This window comes from Mustelus asterias, chromosome 9 (assembly GCF_964213995.1).
Source record: "Mustelus asterias chromosome 9, sMusAst1.hap1.1, whole genome shotgun sequence".
In the NCBI taxonomy this organism is placed as follows: domain Eukaryota; kingdom Metazoa; phylum Chordata; class Chondrichthyes; order Carcharhiniformes; family Triakidae; genus Mustelus; species Mustelus asterias.
The window spans coordinates 90,196,925-90,222,039 of NC_135809.1; the positions used below are offsets into that span (position 1 = coordinate 90,196,925).

At 46.2% G+C, this 25,115-nt stretch overlaps 1 protein-coding gene across 1 annotated transcript in view; it reads right to left on the reverse strand.

Moving 5' to 3' along the window:
- Positions 1 to 25,013, reverse strand: part of LOC144498807 (CD81 antigen-like) — a 59,578-nt gene extending 34,565 nt beyond the window's left edge. Inside the window, exons 1-2 of the mRNA XM_078220504.1 lie at positions 24,826 to 25,013; positions 12,547 to 12,661 (exon numbers count right to left, since the gene is read on the reverse strand). Of these exons, the coding sequence (XP_078076630.1) occupies positions 12,547 to 12,661; positions 24,826 to 24,891 (181 nt within the window). The 5' untranslated portion in view covers positions 24,892 to 25,013. The remainder of the gene's footprint in view (positions 1 to 12,546; positions 12,662 to 24,825) is intronic.
- Between the last annotated feature and the right edge of the window lie 102 nt (positions 25,014 to 25,115).

Sequence of the window (25,115 nt, forward strand, 5' to 3'; positions counted from 1 at the left end):
GTTTAGTTGATACCCACCAATTAACAAGATGCAAGTGAAAGGGATCACAATCTCCCAAGGTGGGATAATTGTTGCATATAATAAATATATATAAAATAGGTTACATTTAAGACAGTAATATCACCCACAGCAAAATCAGTCACACCTTTGAGCTTTGGTGTCAATTCATGGACATGTTGAACAGAAAGAGTTTTGTCATCATTTTAAAAACTCTACGGATCCAAGGGCACTTGGTCTCCAAACGTCAGGTCACAAATGTCTTGCACATTCCTTTTTGCACAAGCCCAAAAACAATTGGCAACCAGAAATCCGTCTTTCCTGTGCAATTCCTGCTAGCAGTCTGGCTTAGCTTCCTCACAATTCTCACCAAGTCACATTTCCTGCTCAGGAAAAGATCTCTTGAATGTCATTGATTCATTTAAGGCGTTCAGGAAGTCAGAGGTGAAGTCATTACTTTCATCTCTGTACCAGTGGAGACAGATGTCAACCTCTGGCACCAAGCATCGCATTGCAGGGCTGAGTCTTAAAACTCTAAAAACTTCATTCTTTCACAGCCAAGGGGGCAACAGGGATGTCAAATCTGTCCACTGCACAACAGGCAGGCACCAGGGAAGAATGGCAGTGGGCTGCAGCCGAGTTAGAAGCAGAAATCCTAAAGACAGAGTCAGTGAAAACCTCAGCCGCATGGAAGTTATTTGCAATAACAGCAACAGCACAGGAGTCTGAGAACTCAGTGCTCACTAGCCACATACAACATGAGTCAATGTTTACTGCAACTCTGACAAATTCTTCTACATTGGTTGAAAAAAATATATATTTTTCTGCTTCTTAAAAAGAGTGCTTACATTTGCCAGACAACTTGTGTCATTGTTTGAGACTGTTTATAGCAACAGTGGGACGAAAGGAATATTTAAAGTAACTGCATGTCTTGCAGCCCTCGCCCACCTAGTGTGGGCAATTCAGAATCCTTCAACCATTTCATATTGGCACAAGCTCAATCCACATTTTCAGTTCTGTAATTTGGAGGCAGGGGTCTTTCTAGAAGTTGGCTGTCAGCTGCAGGAGCAGACATTTTCTCTACGTGGTACCTATGGTTGAATTATGAGTGCCAGACGGTCCCAGTGGGCACACATGCACCATCTTGTCACTTCATCTAGACATTTGTGGTTCTCACATCCATTTCATCCCCCCTCAACCAACCATGTCAAGTTGATTACAAAACAGAATGGGAACACAGGTTCCAACCCCAGAGGTAGCCTTGCCACTCTGATTTGATTTGTCACATGTATTAGCATACAGTGAAAAGTATTGTTTCTTGCGCGCTATACAGACAAAGCATACCGTTGATAGAGAAGGAAGCAAGTGTGTGTAGAATGTAGTGTTACAGTTATAGCTAGGGTGTAGAGAAAGATCAACTTAATGCAGGGTAGATCCATTCAATAGTCTGATGACAGCAGGGAAGAAGTTGTTCTTGTGTCAGTTGGTACGTGACCTCAGGCTTTTGTATCTTTTTTCCTGACGGAAGAAGGTGGAAGTGAGAATGTCCGGGGTGCGTGGGGTCCTTAATTATGCTGGCCGCTTTGCCGAGGCAGCAGGAAGTGTAGACAGAGTCAATGGATGGGAGGCTGGTTTGCGTGATGGATTGGGCTACATTCACGACCTTTGGTAGTTTCTTGCGGTCTTGGACAGAGCAGGAACCATACCAAACTTTGATACAACCAGAAAGAATGCTTTCTATAGTGCATCTCCCCCACTCTCCCCATCCATTTTCCTAACACCTAGCAGAAGCAGCAAAATCCAGAATTTGTGCCATGAAGAAAAATAAGCAGCAGGAAGTCAAACTGACATTCACCAAAGAAACAGCAGAAGGCAGATACTGGGCATTCTGACAACTCATTACAGGCAATGACAGCTATACTACAGAAAGAAGGCAAATGTAAAATCACAATCAAGGCTTCAGCAATGGCCATGATATCCATGTTGATGCAACTCTCAAACGAATACGAGAAGAAAGAGGTACAAATGGTACATTTGGGCACTCGAGCAACATTCCCATTTCTCATCACTTTCTAATATGACTTGCAGGAAGGTGTAATGTGAACATTACATGTAGACAGAATAAAATTTCTTATGGTGTGCCCCCATCCCAAAATCCAGAATGAGCCTGTTGGTTGTTCCATCTGGAGAGATTGATGTTTATGGGAAGGACTGATCTGTCCTGGTTAGGGAGAGTAATCTTTCCTTCCATTGCGCAAGGCAGAATGGGTTACATCTCCCTATTTGTAGGAACGCTTCTTCATCAAATCATCTTAGGGGGCCTTTAACATACAACATGGTCTCTGTTCTTGCATATTGACAACACATTGTTGATGTCCTAAATCAGTTTTCCTCCAGAGCAGTCAATCATAACTACTGTTGTTTGCAAAACTTGAAGCCATCCAGATTGTAATGTCAGATGTGGACAAGTTACTGGAATGAATTATCAGGGACTGTGATCAATTCTTATTTGTCCAAATGCTCAGTTGGCACGGATGTGTGATGGAAAGTTCATGTCTAACTAATTACATTTTATGCAAATATCATTAACAAGGTGTCAATGGTTGTCCATATGGACTTGATTTAGCATGGCCAATCCACCTAACCCACACATCTTTGGACTATGGGAGGAAACCAGAGCCCCCCCCCCCCCCCCCAAGGTCAAGGGACCTCTTTACAAATAGATTAGTAATCACAGACCTCATCTAAATTATACTATACAACAGCTTCACAGCTCCAGGGTCCCGGGTTCGATTCCCGGCTCGGGTCACTGTCTGTGTGGAGTTTGCACATTCTCCTCGTGTCTGCGTGGGTTTCCTCCGGGTGCTCCGGTTTCCTCCCACAGTCTAAAGATGTGCGGGTTAGGTTGATTGGCCAGGTTAAAAATTGCCCCCGAGAGTCCTGAGATGCGTAGGTTAGAGGGATTAGTGGGTAAATATGTGGGGCTAAGGCCTGGGTGGGATTGTGGTCGGTGCAGACTCGATGGGCCGAATGGCCTCCTTCTGCACTGTAGGGTTTCTATGATTTCTATGATTAGAACCCCTACAGTACAGAAGGCAGCCATTTGACCCATCAAGTCTCTACCGACCACAATCCCACCCAGGATGGTCCTGGAACCCCACACATTTACCCTGCTAGTCCCCCTGACACTAGGGTCAATTTAGCATGGCCAATCCACCTAGCCCACACATCTTTGGACTATGGGAGGAAACCAGAGCCCCCCCGCCCCCCCCCGAAGGTCAAGGGACCTCTTTACAAATAGATTAGTAATCACAGACCTCATCTAAATTACACTATACAACACTTAGAATATTAAAGCTGCATGCAAGGATTATTTTAATCATGTTTGGTTTGTGTGCCACTGTCAGTGACAATGCCACTGTCCATGCACTCACTGCCTGGGTGAGACAGCCCACTCTGCAGCCACATGCCCCTCACTCCAGCTTGTGCTTTTTGTATGATCTTGCAGGACCCTGGAAAGTCTAGTCTTTCAAGATTTCAGTACAACCCCAGGCTCAAACTATCCAGAATTATGCCATTTTGATTGCACCTTTTTTTGGGCTGGCACTGACCAGGTCACCTCAGTTTCTCTGAACAGACCAATTTTCAAGCACGTTGAAAAGTCCAAACACCTCAGGAGAACAATCTCAACTTAAAGTTCTTGTCAAACTAATTTGAGGCATATAGAAGGCAATCATTTCCTTTCAAAACCACACCAAAGAATGAAGAACACGGCCCGACAGGATCAGGAAACCTAGCCCAATCACACAATGCACTCCCTTTCCCTTCAAACTGACAGTATTCCAAACCCGTATTCGGCTGTCAGCATCAACCCTAATGAACTCAACAACTTGAACTTGCAGATTTAGCGGCAAAAATTCAAAGACACCAGGTGCCAAGTACGAGCACGGCCACAGTCTGATCAAATACAGTAGAGGCTGGAGGCCAACACTTGGTTCATAAAGTCTGCAATTGACTCTTGTCCAATTCCTTTCCTTCTTGCAGGGATATCACTCCACAGGCAATACCCTCTGGTATTTTGCCCAAAAGGCATTCTTCAAACTTACTGCCAGACATTAAACGCCAACAATGTGTGTCACTGCAGGAATTGCAGCTCAGCCCCACCCATTCTTGGTCAGAATTGCTGAATAAATTTAGGTGCTCAGCCCAATCATCTCTCCTTAATCCAGGTGCACCAACGTACCACCTCATTTTCTGCATCATTATCAGCAGCACAGACTGGGAATTAAATCTGCAGTTTCTGGCCTGCAAGGCTCAGTAACCCATCAAGCTTTGCCATTAATAACTACACCATCAAGGGAACTAAAAGTTTTGTTACAGAATCTTTTAACATCCTGAGATTCCTCCATGGCTTTATGGAGGAGTCATGGTCTTCCACCATGAATCATTTGGCTACCAGTGGCAGAGTGGATATGTTGCTGGACTAGTAACCAGAGCTTGGTATAATCATTGTTGATGCAAGCTGAAACGTCAATACAACAGTTGGGGAATTTAATTTCAGTTAATTAAATCTTATATTGGCAAAGGTCACCATGAAACCAGCAGATAGTCAGGACATCCACAGTGATTCACTAGCAGCCTTTACTAAAATAAATCTGCCACCCTTACATGGTCTGGTCTCCATGTGACTCCAGGTCTACAGCAATGTGGTTGACTCATAACTGCCCTCTGAAAATCAGTTGGCAAACCACACAGCTGCCATCACCACATCTCAAAGGCAATTAGGATGGGCAATATCCACATCTTGTGAATGAATAATTTTCACCATTTTCCTTTTCAGGATGGCAGCACCCAACAGCATAAATATCAGACAAACTTAGCCGTGAAACACAGTGCACTTTCTTTGCTTTGCTTCCCTTTAGACTTCATGATTTAACAGTACAGACAGCACTGCCATCTATCCAGGAAGTCATGGTGGGAGCCAACAGTTGATGTAGTTTATATGGATTTCAGCAAAGCCTTTGACAAGGTCCCACATGGGAGACTTGTAAAGAAGATAAATTCACATGGGATACAGGGTAATTTGATGAAGTGGATTCAAAATTGGCTCAGTTGTAGGAGACAGAGGGTGATGACAGAAGGCTGCTTTAGTGACTGGAAACCAGTGTCCAGTGGCGTACCCCAGGGATCTGTGTTGGGCCCCCTATTATTCATCACTTATATAAATAACATTGATAAGTATGTGGGAAGTTGATTAGTAAGTTTGCGGATGACACAAAGATTGGACAGGTAGTTAACAGAGAGGTGAAGTGTCTTGAGCTACAAGATATAGACGAAATGGTCAAATGGGCAGATGAGTGGTAGATGGAATTTAACCCTGAAATGTGTGAGGTGATACATTTTGGAAGGAGTAATTTGACAAGGAAGTATTCAATGAATGGTAGGACACTAGGAAGTTCTGTGGAACAAAGAGACCTTGGCATGTTTGTCCACGGATCTCTGAAGACGGAAAAGTTTAAAGTTTATTAGTGTCACAAGTAAGCTTACATTAACATTGTAATGAGGTTACTGCGAAAATCCCCGAGTAGTTACACTCCGGCGCCTGGTCGGGTACACTGAGGGAGAATTTAGCATGGGCAATCTACCTAACCAGCACATCTTTTGGACTGTGGGACGAACCCGGAGCACCTGGAGGAACCCACGCAGACATGGGGAGAACATGCAGACTCCACATAGACTGTGACCTAAGCCAGGAATCAAACCCGGGTCCCTGGCACTGTGGCAGCAGTGCTAACCACTGTGTCACCGAGCTGCCCAAGGAAGGGCATGTTAGTAGGGTGGTGAAAAAGGCACATGGGTCTTCATCAAAGCCTTCATCAGTCGAGGCATAAATTACAAAAGCAGGGAGGTCATGTTAGAGTGGTATCAAACTTTGGTGAGGCCATAGGTGGAGTACTGTGTGCAGTTCTGGTCACCACATTATAGGATGGATGTGATTGCACGGGAGGGGGTGCAGAGGAGATTCACCAGGATGCTATTTCTATGATTTCTATGATTTCTATGCTGCCTGAGATGGAGCATTTAGGTTATGAAGAGAGGTTGGATAAGCTTGGGTTGTTTTTGTTAGAGCAGAAGACTGAGGGGAAACCTGATCGAGGTGCACAAGATTATGAGTCATGGACAGAGTAGATAAAGAGCAGCTGTTCCCCTTAGTTGAAGGGTCAGTCACGAGGGGACACAGGTTCAAGATGAGGGACAGGAGGTTTAGGGGGGAACGCAAGGAAAAACATTTTTACCCGGAGAGTGGTGACGGTCTGGAATGCGCTGCCTGGGAGGGTGGTAGAGGCAGGTTGTGTCATCCTTTAAAAAGTAACTGGATGAACACTTGGCACATCGTAACATTCAGGGCTATGGGTCAAGTGTTGGCAGGTGGGAGTTCAGGTGTTTCTAATGTGTCAGTGCAGACTCGATGGGCCAAAGGGCCTCTTCTGTGCAGTATGGTTCAATGATTCTATCGCTGCTTAAATTGATCCAATTTCTGAGGTCATGATGGTTCAATATGACTTGCACACGGCATTGTGAAAGCCAAGATAGATACGAGGGTCCAGCACAGATCTCTACACTCTTAATATTACTAACCAAGAGAGCCAACACATTCCTAAGCAGGGAGGTTAGGTTGCACTTTTGTATGTGGGGCTCGAGTGATGTGCGCCTGATTGAGTACACGGGAAAGCAATTGTGTGCTTCTAGTCAGTGCACAGATGTTTTGGGTGTACACAACACAATTCTGTTTCAAAGACAGAATAAAGCCTTGTGCAGCAGCAGTTTTCTCTGCTTCCCTTTGTCTTAAAGGTGCCAACATGCAGGGTCATCCACATCTCCAGGATCACTGTTCCTCAGCCAAATGACAAGAGTTATAGGGTGAACATTGCCAGACTATTGGACTGGAAGGGACACTGTACAAGCCAAAACTCATATAACATAGAACAGTACAGCACAGAACAGGCCCTTCGGCCCATGATGTTGTGCCGAGCTTTATCTGAAACCATCATCATCACCAGTGCTCAACACAAACATTCCAGCAGAGGTCACTGAATAGCACACGGAGCAAACCAATTCTTTCCCTTATCTAAAGCATTGAAGCCTATCTCAGAATCCAAACTGAGACAGACACAAATCTCCAAGTTGTACTCAGTATGGATTAGACTAGAGCAAATGCAGGTGGTTTTGGAGACAGATGGCAGCAAACTCTGCAGTTTCTTCTGTCAATGGACCCCCACAACTGGATTCAGTGGGAAACCGAGTTGTAGAACAGCGCAGTTTTTGAATTGCTATATTGAGCAAGAGGAGGAAATGATTTAAATGTGTTGCCAGATTTAATGTTAATTACGTATTTTTCAGACAGGATATTGAGGAGTGACAATCACTTCCCAGTGAGGATGTTTTTCTGATCAAAGGGTCACATTTGATGTCTAGCCAACAAAGCGTGTGTGGCCTCCAGAAGCCACAGGTTAACCTCTGGAGGCAATAAGATAGTCAGAAATTTAGTGTCAATCGCACATTGGACTCCAATGGGTCAGCAACTGACTATTATGATAAACTATCATGCATTGGTTATGCTCTCCCCTCCAGGCACACATGTGCCCAATTCATTTTTTCTTTGAAATCTGAATTCTTGAAACACAAAGGAGATTCCACAGAAATCTGTCTCTACTCAAATGGCCCCATCGTGGGACAAAGATCTTCCTCGGCAGTTGTCTAAGCTTACTTTCCAAAATGTAAAATACACACTGCAATGATTAGAATTTTCCATGGGTCCCCTTCCCTGAAAGTAAAGGTATATTCTAGAAAGAGGGCTGTCAAAGAATTTCAGTGAAGAGTAAGGGTAGTTTGTCCAGGGCGATAGTCTAGTTTTGGATCTAGCCACTCTCCTGGTTAATCAGGGTTTAGGGTGGTTCAGCTGGTTAGATGATCTTTATTTTTGGCAGGTCGATCACATATGACTCAACTCTGGCAGCAACAACCAAAACTACTTCCTGAAAATCTCAAAGGATCATAGAATCCCTACAGTACAGAATGAGACCATTCAGCCCATCAGTTCAGCACAAACTCTCCAAGAGTATCTAACTTGCACATCTTTGGACGTGGGAGGAAACAGGAGCTCCCAGAGGAAATGTACACAGACAAAGGTGCCCCTTGAGCACTGAGAATATTAATTTAAATTTAATGCAGTGTGAAAGCCAATGATACACACCCCTGGTTGGGGGTGGGGAAAGAGAAAGAGAAGGGGAAGGAAAAGGAGGAAAAGGAGGAAAAGGAGGAAAAGGAGGAAAAGGAGGAAAAGGAGGAAAAGGAGGAAAAGGAGGAAAAGGAGGAAAAGGAGGAGAGAGAAAGGCATTGCTCCCCATTAATCAATATAAAATCACTTCGTAGAATCCCTACAGTGCAGGAGGCCATTCAGCCTAGCAAGTCTGCACCAACAACAATCCCACACAGACCCTATCCCCGTAACCCCATGTATTTATCCTGCTAATCCCCCTGACAATAAAGGGCAATTTAGCATGTCAAATCAACCCAACCTGTACATCTTTGGATTATAGGAGGAAACCGGAGCACCCAGGAGGAAATCCACAGTCACCCACAGCTGAAATTGAACCCCGGTCCTTGTCCTTTGCTGTAGTGGGACTAACTTCTGCTGCCACCTTGCTAAACCCCAACGGGGGTTGGGGGGGAGGAGTTGTGCATTATGGAACAGGCAGCACCAATCCGAGAAACTCATCGGATCATACTGAAGGGCAGCCCCAATTATTACTTCAACATTACCACGACCACACTTAACGAATCTCCTGTGGAGACATTCACATCGTTATACAGTCAAGTCTGCTACATGTTAAACTTATTCAGTCCAACAGCAAGTATACACAAGGGAAACTTTTTTCAAATTATTACAGGCCATTTTGAAGGCATTTGCAATTTGATGGACAAGGTAATGTTTCTTAAAAAATCCATGAACTTCAGGCCAATGAGTTTTAATTATAGCAAATGATCTTAAGATGGCTTTATCTTTAAATCTGAAATCCAAAAATGACTTTCTTCAATTCTTGCCGACCCAGATCTTTTCAGTTTATCAAATCATTAGTTAAGCATGCATCTCATATATCCAAGTCCAGTCTGAAGCCAGAGATCAGCACTAGCATCTTCTAAATTCTCGTCACCAACTTCAATGCAGGTCAGTTCCAAACCTCAATGGAGGCCCCGGGTCACTGGATCCAACCACGAGCAATAAAATTCATAACATTTAGCAAATCGGAATTCATAAGCAGCTATTTTCAAAAACTAACCAGAAACAGACAAAATGATCTCGAACAGCCACTGCTAAATAACCCCCTCCTGTAGAAAGCCCCATCCTTTAAGGCAGAGTGAGTAAGAGCAGGCAATCCGGTCATGTCAATCCACTGTTAAAATTTGCAGAGAGAGAGAGCTTGAGAACTTCTATATTTTTATTATATTATTGGCCCTCAATTGTCACAGAATCAGAAACTCAAATGTGCACAAAGCACAGTGGAACTCACTTCTGGTATAAAATGTGGATTTATAACAAGACAAAAACACAATCAGACGTGACCACTGCCATGGCTGCAGATCTGGAATCCTCAGAATTGACTACAAAATATGGTTTTGAGGTCAAGCACTGGTGGATTACCTTAAAAATTAAGGCAACATAGATATTGCCAAGGAAACACTTAAATGCATTACTGTGTAAATGAAACTTGTAGGACCACCACAGTACAACCAATAATTGCAGAACTTGAGGGTTCTGGCGCACACATCCTCCTGTTGACTGCCCAAGGAGAAAAGAAATGCATATTAACTGATATTGTTCAGGGTTTGTTCTTTTCAGTACTCTCTCCTTCAAAACTGGCGTCATCAATCCCTCTCCTCAAAAAAAAAACCCTTCAACACACCATCCTTGCAAACTATTGTCCCATCACCAACCTGCCTTTCTGGGACTTCCATGCTCGATTCCTCCAATCAGGTTTTTTCTGCCTATTCTGACATCATTACCTGTGGTACCCCTCAAACACCCACTCTTGGCCCCTTCCTCTTTCATATTTGCATGTAGCCCCGAGGTATATCACTGAAAATAAAGCATTAGTTTCACAGGGACACCCGATGACAGTCAACATTACCTTATTCAACTCCTTCATTTTTAAATTATCAGACTGCTTATCTAAGATCCAGCATTCGATCAGCAGAAATTCTATGTCCCTGGCACAAATTGTTGCATCTCCCATGTTTGAAGAGGAACATACAAATATCATGTATGTCACGCTACAGCCAGTCAGTCAGTTCAATCACATTATCAAAATGCACTGACTGCCATTCATACAAACAGCAGAGAAATGTAGTGAGGAGGTTTCTATTCATTGAGCTTATTTCAGGTTGCCACTGGAAACACCACCAATATTGATCCATGCAGCTGATTCGTGAAGAAAGTTGCCTTGTTTGTGCATCATTAAAAACAACTTTCATTTATACCAGACCTTTAACATAGTTAAACATCCCAATAGGCCTCATGGCTACTGAATGAATCCCTCGCACGGGCAACTATCAGAGGCTGAAACAGGTTCTTTGCAACCTTTGTCACATCTGTACCAGAGGAGCTTCTGAACATATATGTGCACGATAACCAAGACCTATTTCTATTTCCAAAAATCACCCAACTGCTTGTCTCAACTCATCTGCTCCTGAAACTCTTACCTGAAGTAACCTTTGTTACTTCTAGGATTTGACTAATCCAATGCACTTCCAGCTGGCCCCTCACATTTACGCAATGCAAACTTGCAGTCACCCAAAACCCTGTTCCTCATTTCCTTACTCGCATCAAATTCCATTCACCATCAGTTGCGTTGACCGACTTACACTGGCTCATGGTCAAGCAGCATCATTTACCGGATGTGGATGATGCTAACTAGGGCAGCATTTATTGCCCATCCCTAATTGCCCGAGAAGGTAGTGGCTTCTTAAACTACTGCAGTCCATGTGGTGTAGGTACACCCACAGTGCTGTTATGGAATTAGTCCCAGGTTTTTGACCCAATGACAGTGAAGGAACAGTGACACATTTTCAAGTAAGGATGGTGAATAGCTTGGAGGGAAACTTCCAGGCAGTAGTGGGATGTTTTACCACCTGAAAGGTGTGGGATGGATACAAACTGTTATTGCGATGCACAAACAAGATGACTCTGTCCATACATCAGCCAAAGGCTACTGGGTCAACATTGGCGATGTCTCCAGTGACAACCTGCAATAAACCCAATGGATAAAAGCCCTAGTGCCCTAGCCCTAGTATTTTTAGCCACTGGTAAAATTGAGGCTGCGGTGGAGTTCCACGGCTTCCTTTCTGTTTTACACGGGTGGAAGTTGGCACATCTTAGTAATATGCATGAAAAAAATTGTTCTACCCTGTCCCATTTACTTATTGACCATCTCCTTTACAGCTGAACAGAAAGCAATAATTCCAAAGCATAATGAGCTGTTGTGGATTACACACTTATGCTAATATCTTTACAACACTTTCAAGCCCTGACCTCATTTTCCTGCCACCCTCACAGGTGATTTCAACACTTCATACACAGACTGACAACTAACAGTCAACAACTGCTGAAGCTCTAACAGCATCAGAGTTAATCCATTTATTTCACAAACCTTCACGGAAAAGCAACTGTGTAAGCTTCTACATGATTAAAAGTAACACAATTCTCTACAGTATCCCTGGTTATTCATTATTCTGCAACTCAGTTCATAAGCAGTAGCTTTGTTTGCACATTAAAGCTTATAAATGGTTGGAAAGGTCGCTCTGATGCTACTTAATAGTTTAAACACTACAAAAAAGGTTTACTGATGTAATACTCTGAATGGCATTTTTAAATTTTAAGAAACTCCCATTTTATTAACTTAATGGCTACCTCATTGACCGGGTGAGTACCTTTGAATAAGGGTTTTGGTTGGTGTTGCAACCCTAAGCCTCCATCCCTCTTGAAAGCTTTGATTGCGGTGGGCTATCATCTCCATATGTGCCACCAACTTACCTAAATATTCTTCCTGTGAGACTCGCCAGACAAGCTATTCCACCTAAAGCATCATCATTGCAGATTCACTTACCATTCTCACCAAACAGACACAAGATTTCCAGCAGGGTTCTCTAGACGACGATCATCTACTTCAAGAACAGGAACAGTTGGATTGTCCCAACTACTGGGATCTACTAACTCAAGAGGCCAATAGAACTTGGAACTTGCCCAGACAGCATGTCTCAGGACTCTGCAAGGCAGTATATTTACCGGAAGCCACGGGGCGAGCGTTAACATTTTAATTTAAAACATGTATAAATATACTGACAGATTCTGCTCAGGCTAAAATTCTAGTGGTTCCTTCAATTAACATGGTTTTGGTTAGGCTGCATTTATAGTCATCTCCAACTCAGTTGTTACTCATGACCAATGGCCATTGTTTCTGGCACCACTGAACTCAAAGCCTTAATTCTTACCTATGAAGAAGGTGCTGGGGGCTGCTTTATCTGCAAAGTGCGTTTCTAGCACACTGGTTGTCTTAGGGTCATGTCGAAGCCAGAGGGCCACTCCCAGAACTACTCCTCCTGCAAGCTGGAGCAAGGAAAAAGAAAAACATTAAACACTGATTTTCCTGCACTTCCAACCTCCTTCCTCACTTTCACCAACTGACATTTTCTCAGAATCTACTCTGGAGTATTTTTCATTTATCCTTTCATTCAATGCACTATTTCAATCAATATTCGATTAACACCAGCATGGCTGACTGACGCTGCTGGGAACTTACCTCGCTTGCCACCCTACAGTGCAGGAGGCGGCGATATGACCCATCGAGTTTGCATGGACCACAATCCCACCCAGGCCCTATCCCCATAACCCCATGCATTTATCCTAGCTAGCCCCCCTGACACTCAGGGGCAATTTAGCATGGCCAATCCACCTCACCCGCATATCTTTGGACTGTGGGAGGAAACCCATGCAGACACGGGGAGAATGTGCAAACTCCACACAGACAGCGACCTAAGCCGGGATTCGAACCCGGGACCCTGCCACTGTGAGTCAGCAGTGCTAACCACTGTGTCACCGTGCCGCCCTACATCATCTTCCTCCCAGCAAGCTCATTCTTTCCTGGAACCTTAAAACTTTGGAGCTCATCACTGCTCTCAGTCCTCCTTTCCTTCCTATAATCCACCAGTTTATTTTAACCCAAACTTGGCTGTCATCTGACAAATTCCAGATTTATCTTGGCTTTTCTCTACTTGTAGCAACTTTCACGGCATCATGTACAATAGGCTGATGTCCTTCACCAAGATAAGAACAATTCCGCTTCCGAAGGGAAGAACGGCTGGTTAGATGCAGACAAGCTTCAATGTGAAAGAGATGTGGCTGACATCCTCGACAGTGATTTATCCAAATGCTGCACCTGAATCATGGATGGGTGGACCTCTCCCAGTATCCGAACCACAGAACCCTCCATTTCTGATAACCCACAATTTAAGAAAAAGGTCAGATGCCAGAAAAATGCTGCATTTATCACAGTCATGAACAGAGATATGCAGAAACCCCATATCTACCACAGATACTCTGCAATTCAGGATTATATACCAAAACCGAGCAAGGTGGCCAACTCTACGGAAAGATTTGAGTACTGCAGCATCTCCATAGAAACTCCAAGCATGTGGTCTAATGGGAGACCACTCACTCAAATCTAACTTTGTTTCCATTGCAACCTTAGTGCATCCCATTCCACTTTACCAATATCTTACTGCAGTGACCACTCTTCTGAACTTTTATTTCCGCTCAGCACTAAATGATGCCACCTGGAATATTCCTGGTCCGTTCTAGGTATTCCTGCAGTGTTGAAATTATATAAAATGCAATGCATCCCATCAACAAGTGAAGCTGCAGAATTCACATAGAACCGTAGAAAAGTTACAGCACAGAAGGAAGCCATTCAGCTCATGCCACCGCGAGGAGACCTAATCCCAGTTTCCTGCGCCTGGCCCATGACCCTGTAGCTTACAGCGCTTAAAAAGTACCTGGAGCTGCACCTTAAGAGTTTAGGGTGTCTGATCCACCACCAACTTGGACAGCAAATTCCAGACACCTACCACCCTTTGCATAAAAAAAGTTCGTCCTCATGTCCCTTCTGCATCAACTGCCATTTATCTGAAATCTACGTTCCTCGATTCTAGAATTCGCCACCAAGGGAAACAACTTAACCCTGCCTACTATCTCTTCCCCTCAATTTTGTACACTATCAAGTCACCCTTTAGCCTTCTTTGTTCCAAGGAAAATAACTATAATTCCAACCTATCCAGTCTTTCCTTGCAACTACACTTTTGTAGCCCTGGCAACATTCTTGTAAACCTCGTCTGCACTCTTTCCAGAGCAATTACGCCCTTCCTGTAATGTGGTGACCAGAACTGCACGCATTATTCAAGTTGTGGCCTCACCAGTGTTTTATACAATCCAACATTATATCCTTACTTTAATATTCTATAACTCTGCCAATGAAGGAGAGCATTCCATATGTCTTTTTGACAACCTTGTCTACTTGAAACTGCCTTTAGGGACCTGTGTATTTGTATGCCAAGATCTCTCACTTCATCTACCCCTCTTAATATATTCCCATTTATTGCGTATTCCCTATTACTGTTTGACCTCACACTTCTGTTAAAAATCCATCTACCACTTTACCACCCATTCCACCAACATCATTTTGTAGATTAAAGTTTATTTGTCACAAGTAGGCTTGCATTCACACTGCAAAGAAGTTATTGTGAAAATCCCCTAGCCGCCACACTCCAGCGCCTGTTCGGGTACACCAAGGAAGAACTTAGCATGGCCAATGCACCTAACCAGCATATCTTTTGGACTGTGGGAGGAAACCAGAGCACACGGAGGAAACCCTCGCAGACACAGAGAGAATGTGCAAACTCCACACAGACAGTGACCCAAGCTGGGAATCGAACCCGGGTCCCTGACACTGTGATGCAGCAGTGCTAACCACTGTGCCACACCGGTAGTTATCCTCTACACTATCCACTACTCGGCCAATCTCTATGTCATCTGCAAATTTTCCAATCACACCCCTGGTTTCATAGCCCATAAATCTCCTTTTCCAATCTAAATGTTTTTAAAATTCCAGCTTGACGTTTACTGATCAGTACTTCTTTGATTTACCCCAATCTCATTATAGTCACACTGCTGTACAGAACTATGAACCATGGTTCTTCACCTGGGTTGAAAAAAAAAAGCCCAGCAGGACCGAAATACACTCCACATTCAACGGTGCCAGAGGGAATGCACAACATTCCTGGAATCCAAACATAGCTGGGGAATAAGATTAGCAACTTGGAGGAAGGAACTGATCTTGAAAGTGTGAAAGGGGATTGTGGAGAGCCAAAGACTGAAGGCACAATGTTGACATCCTATTTCGAAATAGGAGAGGGGTAGTAAAGAGGGCTTTCCAAAGGAAGTTCCCTGGAATGATTCATGAACAATCATTCTGGTTCACTGAATGAAGCTGCGAGGGATGGGTGGAATTCCAGTGAAACATTAGCAAGGTTGAGATAAAACATGGGGCTCTCATGCTGGCTCAGTTGATAAAGTGAATGCAAGGAAGGGCGAGAGGTTCAATTCAGCAGCAAGAGTGATTGCCTCACTAAAACAAAGTAGTCAGCCACCAAATCTCAACTCTCACATAGAATGACAATATTCATGAGCTTCCCAGAGTTATAAAATGCTGAAATACTCAGCAGGTCAGGCAGGATCTGTGTAGAGGAACAGTTAACCTCTTAGCTTGAGTGATCTTTCATCTGATGAAAGGTCATTCAACTTGAAACATTAACTGTGTTTCGTTCCAGAGGCCACATGAGCTGCTCAGTATTTCCAACAACAGAAAATGCTGGAAAAACTCAGCAGGTCTGGTGGTGGAGAGAGATGATGTGGAGATGCCGGCGTTGGACTGGGGTAAGCACAGCAAGAGTTTTAACAACACCAGGTTAAAGTCCAACAGGTTTATTTGGTAGCAAATGCCATTAGCTTTCGGAGCGCTGCTCCTTCGTCAGATGGAGTGGATATCTGCTCTCAAACAGGGCACCTGTTTGCCTGTTCGAGAGCAGATTTCCACTCCATCTGACGAAGGAGCAGCGCTCCAAAAGCTAATGGCATTTGCTACCAAATAAACCTGTTGGACTTTAACCTGGTGTTGTTAAAACGCTTACAGTGGAGAGAGAAACAGAGTTGACATTCTGAGTCCATATGATTTTTCTTCAGGGCCTTCAGTATTTCCAGCAGTTTGATTTTGTTTTAATTTCAGATTTCCAGCATCCGCAGTATTTTGCTTTTGCATTAGCCTACAAGAGTTGGTGGCTTGAGGTGGAAGGCTGCAAAATGGAAGCAGAAGAGAGATCAAATCCATAGATACACCTGGGTGTCACCAATACTTTTACAGGATAGTTAAAAGGAGTCAACCACATCACTCTCAATATATATCCCAGTCCTGCATAGGATTCCTGGGTCAACACTTACAGTTGCTGATATTTCCCCAATTCATCCAACAGGGAAGGCTCAGCTAAACAAAGAACAAAGAAAATTACAGCACAGGAACAGGCCCTTCGGCCCTCCAAGCCTGCACCGACCGTGCTGCCCGACTTAACTAAAAGAACAAAGAAAATTACAGCACAGGAAAACTGTGGAATTCACTGGGCTTGGCCACTTTGGCTGGATCAAGGGGCTGGCTTAAGCATCAGGGCATCGCTGAGATATTACTAACTTTATTTGTTTTATTCTGAGCCCTGGTATGTGCATCATTTATGTATTTAAAAGAACATGGAGAACAGCTTCAGAAAGCGAGGGGAAATTGAAAGAGGTGTTTCCTACACATCTCCTTCTACAATGAGATATTCTCCTGGCCCCATGGCAGCATCATCATTAAATCCTGCACTTCCTTTGCTGCCTGTGCTTACAGAGACTATAAATAGTTTCTCAGGAGGGAGAGAAACACTTGCTTTACCGGAAATTGCTCACCGGCATAACCCGTACAAATCCTGTTTCTCACAGCATAACCTGCTTTGAAAACTGGAGCCTGGTTAAGCAGCCCATGGATGTACTGTTTGCTAAACAAATACTTGGATCATTCTACTCCAATCTTGAAAGAACAGGTGGGTGGGGGGAGAGGGGAGGAGAGAATAAAACATTAGTTCAAACGTACTGCTCCACCAGAGATGCCCTCTCACACTGTAGCCACTAGGTTAGATTCATCAGCCTTGGCTCAGTCGGCAGCACTCTTGTCTCTCGAGTCAGAAGCTTGTAAACTCTCTCGCTGAAAAGGCAATGGCAGCAGACTCATCGAATAGTTTTAAGGCAAGGGTGGATAGTTTCGTCAGTAACAGAGGGGATGGGGGGGGTGTGATAGGAAATCAGCATAGGTGGGATGCAAATTTGAGGTCATCATGTCAGCCTTGATCTTATTAAATGGTAAAGTAGGTTCAGGGGGTCAAATGGACTACTCCTGTGCCTTGTTCATACATTTGTGGGGTCAACTCCACCTTTCTATACTAATCGCACATTCCTTAATTCTCTTCATATCCAAGAAAACAAATTGATCTCGGGGTCTTGCATATACGCAACAACCTTCCGAACTGCAAAGGTTCATAGCCCTTCCTTTGCATGAACACATTTCTTATCTCAGTCCCAAACGCCATCTCAGATCCCTTAGCCCGGGGCTGTGAGCCCAAGTCGTGGACTCGCCAGCCTGGGGAAGCATCCTGTATCTACCCAGTCAAGCCCCTTGATATATTTTTCAGCATCAATAAGATCACCTCTTCTTCTAAACTCCTAGGACAATCCTCTCTTTCTACAAGTCAATCCAGTGAAATTACACTGCACTCCCATGAAGACAAGTACATCTTTCCCAAGGTAAGGAAACCAAAACTGCTCACAGTACTTCAAGTGTGTTCTCACCAAGGTCCTGTATAATTTTAGTTAAGGCTCAATGACTCTTATACTTCAATTATTTTGTATTTATAATTGCTTGCTGTACCAGCATGTTAACAGTGTAATGTGCACAACACCACCACCAGGCTCCTCAACGCAATTCCCTAGTCTTTCACCATTTAAAAAAAATGTTTTTTGCATTTTTCTTACCTAATTATACAACTTCACACTTCTCCACATTATATTGCATTTGCCACACATTCTTGTCCACTCAATTAACCTGTTTATTTCCCCCTTTGGAAGTCTACTTGCATCCTCCTCCCAGTTTACTATCATCAGAAAACTTAGTAAAGGATAGCCAGGTCAGTGGCCTGGGTATTGCAGTCCCAATAGCATTGAACAGAGATTTATGGTGACTGAAGTTGGCAACACCATTGCAAGTTCCAAAGAGCCCATATTTGCTCAAATCTGGAATTTGTGGCAAGTCTGAATGGGCTCTGGAGCCGATGGTTCCACTGGCACCCGTCAGTCAGGAAGTCCTTCCTTTCACCTTGTTTTTAATTTTGGGGGAGCTGGGAGCACATCGCTTTAACCAACAGGGATATGAAAACATTCATGCTCTTAGAGCTTGGCCCACCCCCTGCTCTGTTCCCCAGAACAGCTGCCCTCGCTGCACCCCACATTACATTAACACTGCAATGAAGTTACTGCGAAAATCCCCGATCACCATGACACTCTGACGCCTGTTTAGATACACTGAGGGAGAATTTAGCATGGCCAATGCACCTAACCAGCACGTCTTTCCGACTGTGGGAGGAAACCCACGCAGACACGAGGAGAATGTGCAGACTCCGCACAGACAGCAATCCAAGATGGGAATCAAACCCAAGTCCCTGGCACTGTGAGGCAGCAATACTAACCACTGTACCATCCCTAATACAATTGGCATGGTATATATGGACTCTCAAAAGATATAACAGACTTGCTGGCAAAGTTGAATTCCAAGGAATAAAAGGGATAGTGGCAGTATAGATGCTATATGGCCGAGTGACAAGAAATAGAATAGAGTTGAATGGTTGCTTTCTTTTCAAACCGGAGGAAGACATACAGACCTTAGATTTGGGCTGTGCATGTCATGTCTGTCACTTTAAAACATTACAACAGAACAGAGTCACCTGACTTGAGGAAGCAACAGGAACAGGGTGCGAGTGATCACACCAGACGATAAGAGTCTTCTTTCAGACATTTTACTTCTGGAACCATGTTATAACAGATAGTAATGAGGCTCTGCCCCAGTGCAGCCGTCATGTTTCTCTCATCAATAAATACTTTTATTCCTAACGAAGTCTGAAATCTATTGGCGATACCATAACAGTCACACATAACACTAACAGGGCACAATTTCAAAATCTGAAAATGACTAAACCTGGAACGATCGTTAACTGACAGTGCAGAGATAGACATCAAGAGGCACAATGGGTGGCAGAGGAAATGTAATGCAGAAGTGCAAAGTAAATATATTTTGGTAGGAAGAATGAGGGAAGGCAATACAAAATGAAGAGTGCAAATCTAAAAGAGGAAGCGGCAGAGAAACCTGGGGATGTATGTGCAGGAATCACTGATGGTGACAGGAAAGGTTGAGAAAGTAGTACAAAAGCAAGGAAATTAGGTTGAACTTTTATAAAACACTGGTTAGACCTCACCTAGAGTATTGCATTCAATTCTGTTCAAAATGTGAAGCTTCAGAGAGGTAGCAGAAAAGATTTACCAGAATGGTTCCAAACTTTAGTATTGTGGCAAGATTAGAGAAGACCATCTCCTTACAGAAGGATGAGAGGAGATGTGATAGAATTAGGTGTCTAGACAGAGGAGAAACCATCTCCATTGGCAGAAAGGTTGAAAACCAATTATCTCTGTCTATATTTCTAGATGGCAGCTGGTTGTTTTGCTATTTCCAATTTCTATCGATTCTGGACTCATCTTTGCTTTTTATACTTATCCAATTACCCATCTTTTGTCTCGTACTATCATTCCTTCTGTCACAATATCTCCTGCCCACCCCCCATCCTTCTCTTCTTCTACATCTCCCCCATAGTCCTTCCCAGCCTCTCAAATGATCGTCACATTTGATCACCAAGACAACCTCCAACTTTTCCTACGTCTGTACTTGCTTAAAAATCTGTTAACATGTCTGACTTCTTCCAGTTCTGGTGAAAGACCTGAGGCATCAAGTTTGTTGGATTTCTTGTTGCCCAAGTGGCTCAGTATTTCCACTATTCTATTTTTGTTACCTGGTCCTATCCTGGTTTAGAAGGAATGTTATATTAAGTGAGGAAAAACCCTGCTGGCTCTGTCAGAGGAAAGTTTCTGCATAGGATGTTATTAGTCAAGCTAGGCACCAGTCCAGACTGTTAGCCGGTGCTGATCTGGGTCAGATATGAGTTACTATAATTGGCTCATTTCCCTCAAATTGTCCAGTGATTGCTGCACGTGAGAGAGAACGGGACAGTCACTTATGTTCACTCTTATGCTCAAACTACTTTAAACTTAGCTTCACCGTCACCATAAACCAACCACCACCACCACCCTCCCTCGCAATGTGATTCACATTACTATCTCTTTTATAAGAACTCAGCATTTTTAACTTTGGTATTGTGGTTTCAAATCTGTGCACACTGAATGCAGAGTCTCAGGTGCCTGCACGAAATGAGTTTAGACCATCTAAGCTCAGTTCCCAAAGCACAAAATCTATTAACTAACAAATCTACTGACTCTCAGAATCGCAAAGTGCAGAAGGGCCACTCGGCCCATCGTGTCTGCACCAACACACACCTTCAAGAAGAAGCTGGTTTGGTTCTTGACTGAGGCAGAGATCACAAAATATAGATGGTTGGTAGATGTAGGAAGGTTGTACCTGATGATGGAGGTGTCCAGAATCAGGGATCATAGCCTAAGGATACGGTATAAACCCTTTAAGACAGAGATGAGGAGAAATTTCTTCACCTAGAGAATGGTGAGCCTATGGAATTCGCTACCACAGAAAGCAGTTGAGGCCAAAACATCTTATGCTTTCAAGGAGTTAGATATAGCTCTTGGAGCGAAGGGGATCAAAGGGTATGGGGGGGGGGGCGGTGGGCAAGGCAGGATCAGGCGATCAAGTTGGATGATCAGCCATGATCATAATGAATGGCAAAGTAGCCTCAAAAGGGCCAAACGACCTACTCCTGCTCCTATTTTCTGTGTCACCATAAATAATAGTTGGCTATGCAATCTCCTAAACTGGTTCGAATACCAAGGAACTTGCCTTGCCTGGAGATTATATGGCCGCTCCAAGGCAAGGAGGGAGGTGGATAAGTGTTTAGCCGTGATGCCCCAATTATGGATTTGGGAAGGTTTGATGAATCAGCTGCCCTTCTCTGACAGGGCTCAGCTAACAGTACACACAACCATTCTGTACTCAATGTCAACTCAGTTGGAAATACAAAATGTTTAACTCTCCAGTATTGGTGAATTTTTGAAAGATTCACTTCTGATACTCCCCTTGTACATTCACTCAAAATGAAATTAGTTCCATATGAAATACTTGATACACAAGGATGTGGCTGCATCTGGATGAGATTGTGTAGGATTGCATTGGTTTCACAACCAGTGGAACAATTGTACAGAGAACAGATATAACCAGAGAATCATAACGCACAAACTGAGTGTTGCAACAACATGGACTGGAGCCTTTAAGAAAAGACGGTGCCAGAAAGTGGAGGAAAATTAGCAGCAAATGCAGGGCATCAAGAAGCAATTCACAGGCAAAGAAGCCCAATAACTATTGTGACGAATGCAACAACCAATTTGGACATAGCCATGTCCTATAAGCAACCAGATATTTCAATGCACCCACGATGATAGTGCCACTAGCTCAGGAACACTGGAAAAATATTGGGGGGGGGGGGGGGGGGAAGAGAGATAGAAAAGGATTGGGGGGGGTAGGAAGGGAGAAGAGAGAAAAGGATAGGGAGGTGGTGGGGGGGGGGGAGAGAGAGAAGGATGGGGGGGGGGAAGAGAGAGAAGGATGGGGGGGGAAAGAGAGAGAAGGATGGGGGGGGGAAGAGAGAGAAGGATGGGGGGGGGAAGAGAGAGAAGGATGGGGGGGGGAAGAGAGAGAAGGATGGGGGGGGGGAAGAGAGAGAAGGATGGGGGGGGAAGAGAGAGAAGGATGGGGGGTGGGGGGGGAAGAGAGAGAAGGATGGGGGGTGGGGGGGCGAGAGAGAGAGAAGGATGGGGGGTGGGGGGGGCGGAGAAGAGAGAGAAGGATGGGGGGTGGGGAGGAAGAGAGAGAAGGATGGGGGGAGGGGGGAAAGAGAGAGAAGGCTGGGGGAGGGGGGGGGAAAGAGAGAGAAGGCTGGGGGAGGGAGGGGGGAAGAGAGAGAAGGCTGGGGGAGGGGGGGGGAAGAGAGAGAAGGATGGGGGGGTTGGGGGAGAAGAGAGAGAAGAATGGGGGTGGCACGGTAACACAGTGCTTAGCACTGCTGGTTCACAGCTCCAGGGACCTGGGTTCGATTCCAGGCTCGGGTCACTGTCTGTGTGGAGTTTGCACATTCTCCTCATGTCTGCGTGGGTTTCCTCCGGGTGCTCCGGTTTCCTCCCACAGTCCAAAGATGTGCGGGTTAGGTTGATTGGCCATGCTAAAATTGCCCCTTAGTTTCCTGAGATGTGTAGGTTAGAGGGATTAGTGGATGGGATATGGGGGTAGGACCTGGGTGGGATTGTGGTCGGTGCAGACTCGATGGGCCGAATGGCCTCTTTCTGCACTGTAGGATTCTATGATCTAACCGTTGGGGGGGGGGGGGGTCGGGGGTCAGGGATGGGGGTAGGTTTGGGGGCGGGGGGGGGGGGGGAGATCGGGGATGGAGTAGATTTGGGGGGTGGATCAGGGATGGGGCAAGGTTTGGGGGAGGGATAGGGGATGGAGTAGGTTTGGAGGAGGGATAGGGGATGGAGTAGGTTTGGGGGGATGGGGGTAGGTTTGGGGTGGATCGGGGATGGAGCTAGGTTTGGGGGGGGTGGATCAGGGATGGAGTAGGTTTGGGGGGGATCGGGGAAGGTTTGGGGGGATCGGGGATAGGTTTGGGGGGGATCGGGGATAGGTTTGGGGGGATCGGGGATAGGTTTGGGGGGGATCGGGGTAGGTTTGGGGGGGATCGGGGTAGGTTTGGGGGGGATCGGGGTAGGTTTGGGGGGGATCGGGGTAGGTTTGGGGGGGGATCGGGGATGGAGTAGGTTTGGAGGGATGGGAGTAGGTTTGGGGCGGATCGGGGATGGGGCTAGGTTTGGGGGGGGTGGATCAGGAATGGAGTAGGTTTGGGGGGGGATCGGGGAAGGTTTGGGGGAGGGGGGGATCAGGGTAGGTTTGGGGAGGGGGATCGGGGATGGGGGTAGGTTTGGGGAGTGGATCGGGGTAGGTTTGGGGGGGGGAAATTGGGGATGGGGGTAGGTTTGGGGGTGGATCCGGGATGGGGGTAGGTTTGGGGGTGGATCCGGGATGGGGGTAGGTTTGGGGGTGGATCCGGGATGGGGGTAGGTTTGGGGGTGGATCCGGGGACGGGGGTAGGTTTGGGAGGGATCCGGGGACGGGGGTAGGTTTGGGAGGGATCCGGGGACGGGGGTAGGTTTGGGAGGGATCCGGGGACGGGGGTAGGTTTGGGAGGGATCCGGGGACGGGGGTAGGTTTGGGAGGGATCCGGGGACGGGGGTAGGTTTGGGAGGGATCCGGGGACGGGGGTAGGTTTGGGAGGGATCCGGGGACGGGGGTAGGTTTGGGAGGGATCCGGGGACGGGGGTAGGTTTGGGAGGGATCCGGGGACGGGGGTAGGTTTGGGAGGGATCCGGGGACGGGGGTAGGTTTGGGAGGGATCCGGGGACGGGGGTAGGTTTGGGAGGGGATCGGGGATGGAGTAGGTTTTGGAGGGATATGGAGATGGAGGTAGATTTGGGAGGGATCAGGGATGGGGGTAGGTTTGGGAGGGATCCAGGGATGGGGGTAGGTTTGGGAGGGATCCAGGGACGGGGGTAGGTTTGGGAGGGATCGAGGGACGGGGGTAGGTTTGGGAGGGGATCGGGGATGGAGTAGGTTTGGGAGGGATCAGGGATGGGGGTAGGTTTGGGAGGGATCCAGGGACGGGGGTAGGTTTGGGAGGGATCCGGGGAGGGGGTAGGTTTGGGAGGGATCCGGGGAGGGGGTAGGTTTGGGAGGGGATCGGGGATGGAGTAGGTTTGGGAGGGATCTGGAGATGGAGGTAGGTTTGGGAGGGATCCAGGGACGGGGGTAGGTTTGGGAGGGGATCGGGGATGGAGTAGATTTGGGGGGGGGATCAGGGATGGAGTAGATTTGGGGGGGGGGGGGGGGGATCAGGGATGGAGTAGGTTTGGGGGGGGGGGGGGATCAGGGATGGAGTAGGTTTGGGGGGGGGGGGGGGATCAGGGATGGAGTAGGTTTGGGGGGGGAATCGGGGATGGAGTAGGTTTCGTGGGGGGGGGGGGGGGGAGATAGGGGATGGGCTGAGCCGGGGTTGCGGAGCCGCTCCGGGGCTGAGCACTGATTTGAGTTGCTGAACGGGGGCTGCGGGGAATTAGCGGGAGGGGGAGATGCCGCCGGGCTCACACCGGGGTTACCGCCCCGCTTTGTGGGGACGAGCTGCCGCTTTGCGCTGTGCCGGGGGGAGGGGGGCAGTCCCGGGCTGCGGGCGGGGTCTCCGCCCCGGTCTCGGTGCTGAAACCCGGGGCTGTCGGCTTTCTGCCCCTCACACCCACTGACCACTTACCCAGAAAAGGAAATTGAAGACGAACAGCAGGTACTTGATGCATTTCATGCAGCCTTCCACCCCCATGGCTCCGTGCAGTCCAGTCCGCTCCGCTCACTCTCTCTCTCGCTGCTTTTCCTTCACAAACAACAGCTGGAGCCGCTCCGCAGAGAGCGCTAACTCCAGCTGGCTCCGCCCCCCCCTCACACACAGCCAATCAGCGAGCCCGGCCAATCACGGCGCGGGTCCGGACCGCACAGCCAATCACAGCATGGCCAGACTACACGCAGCCAATCAGAATTCGACCATGC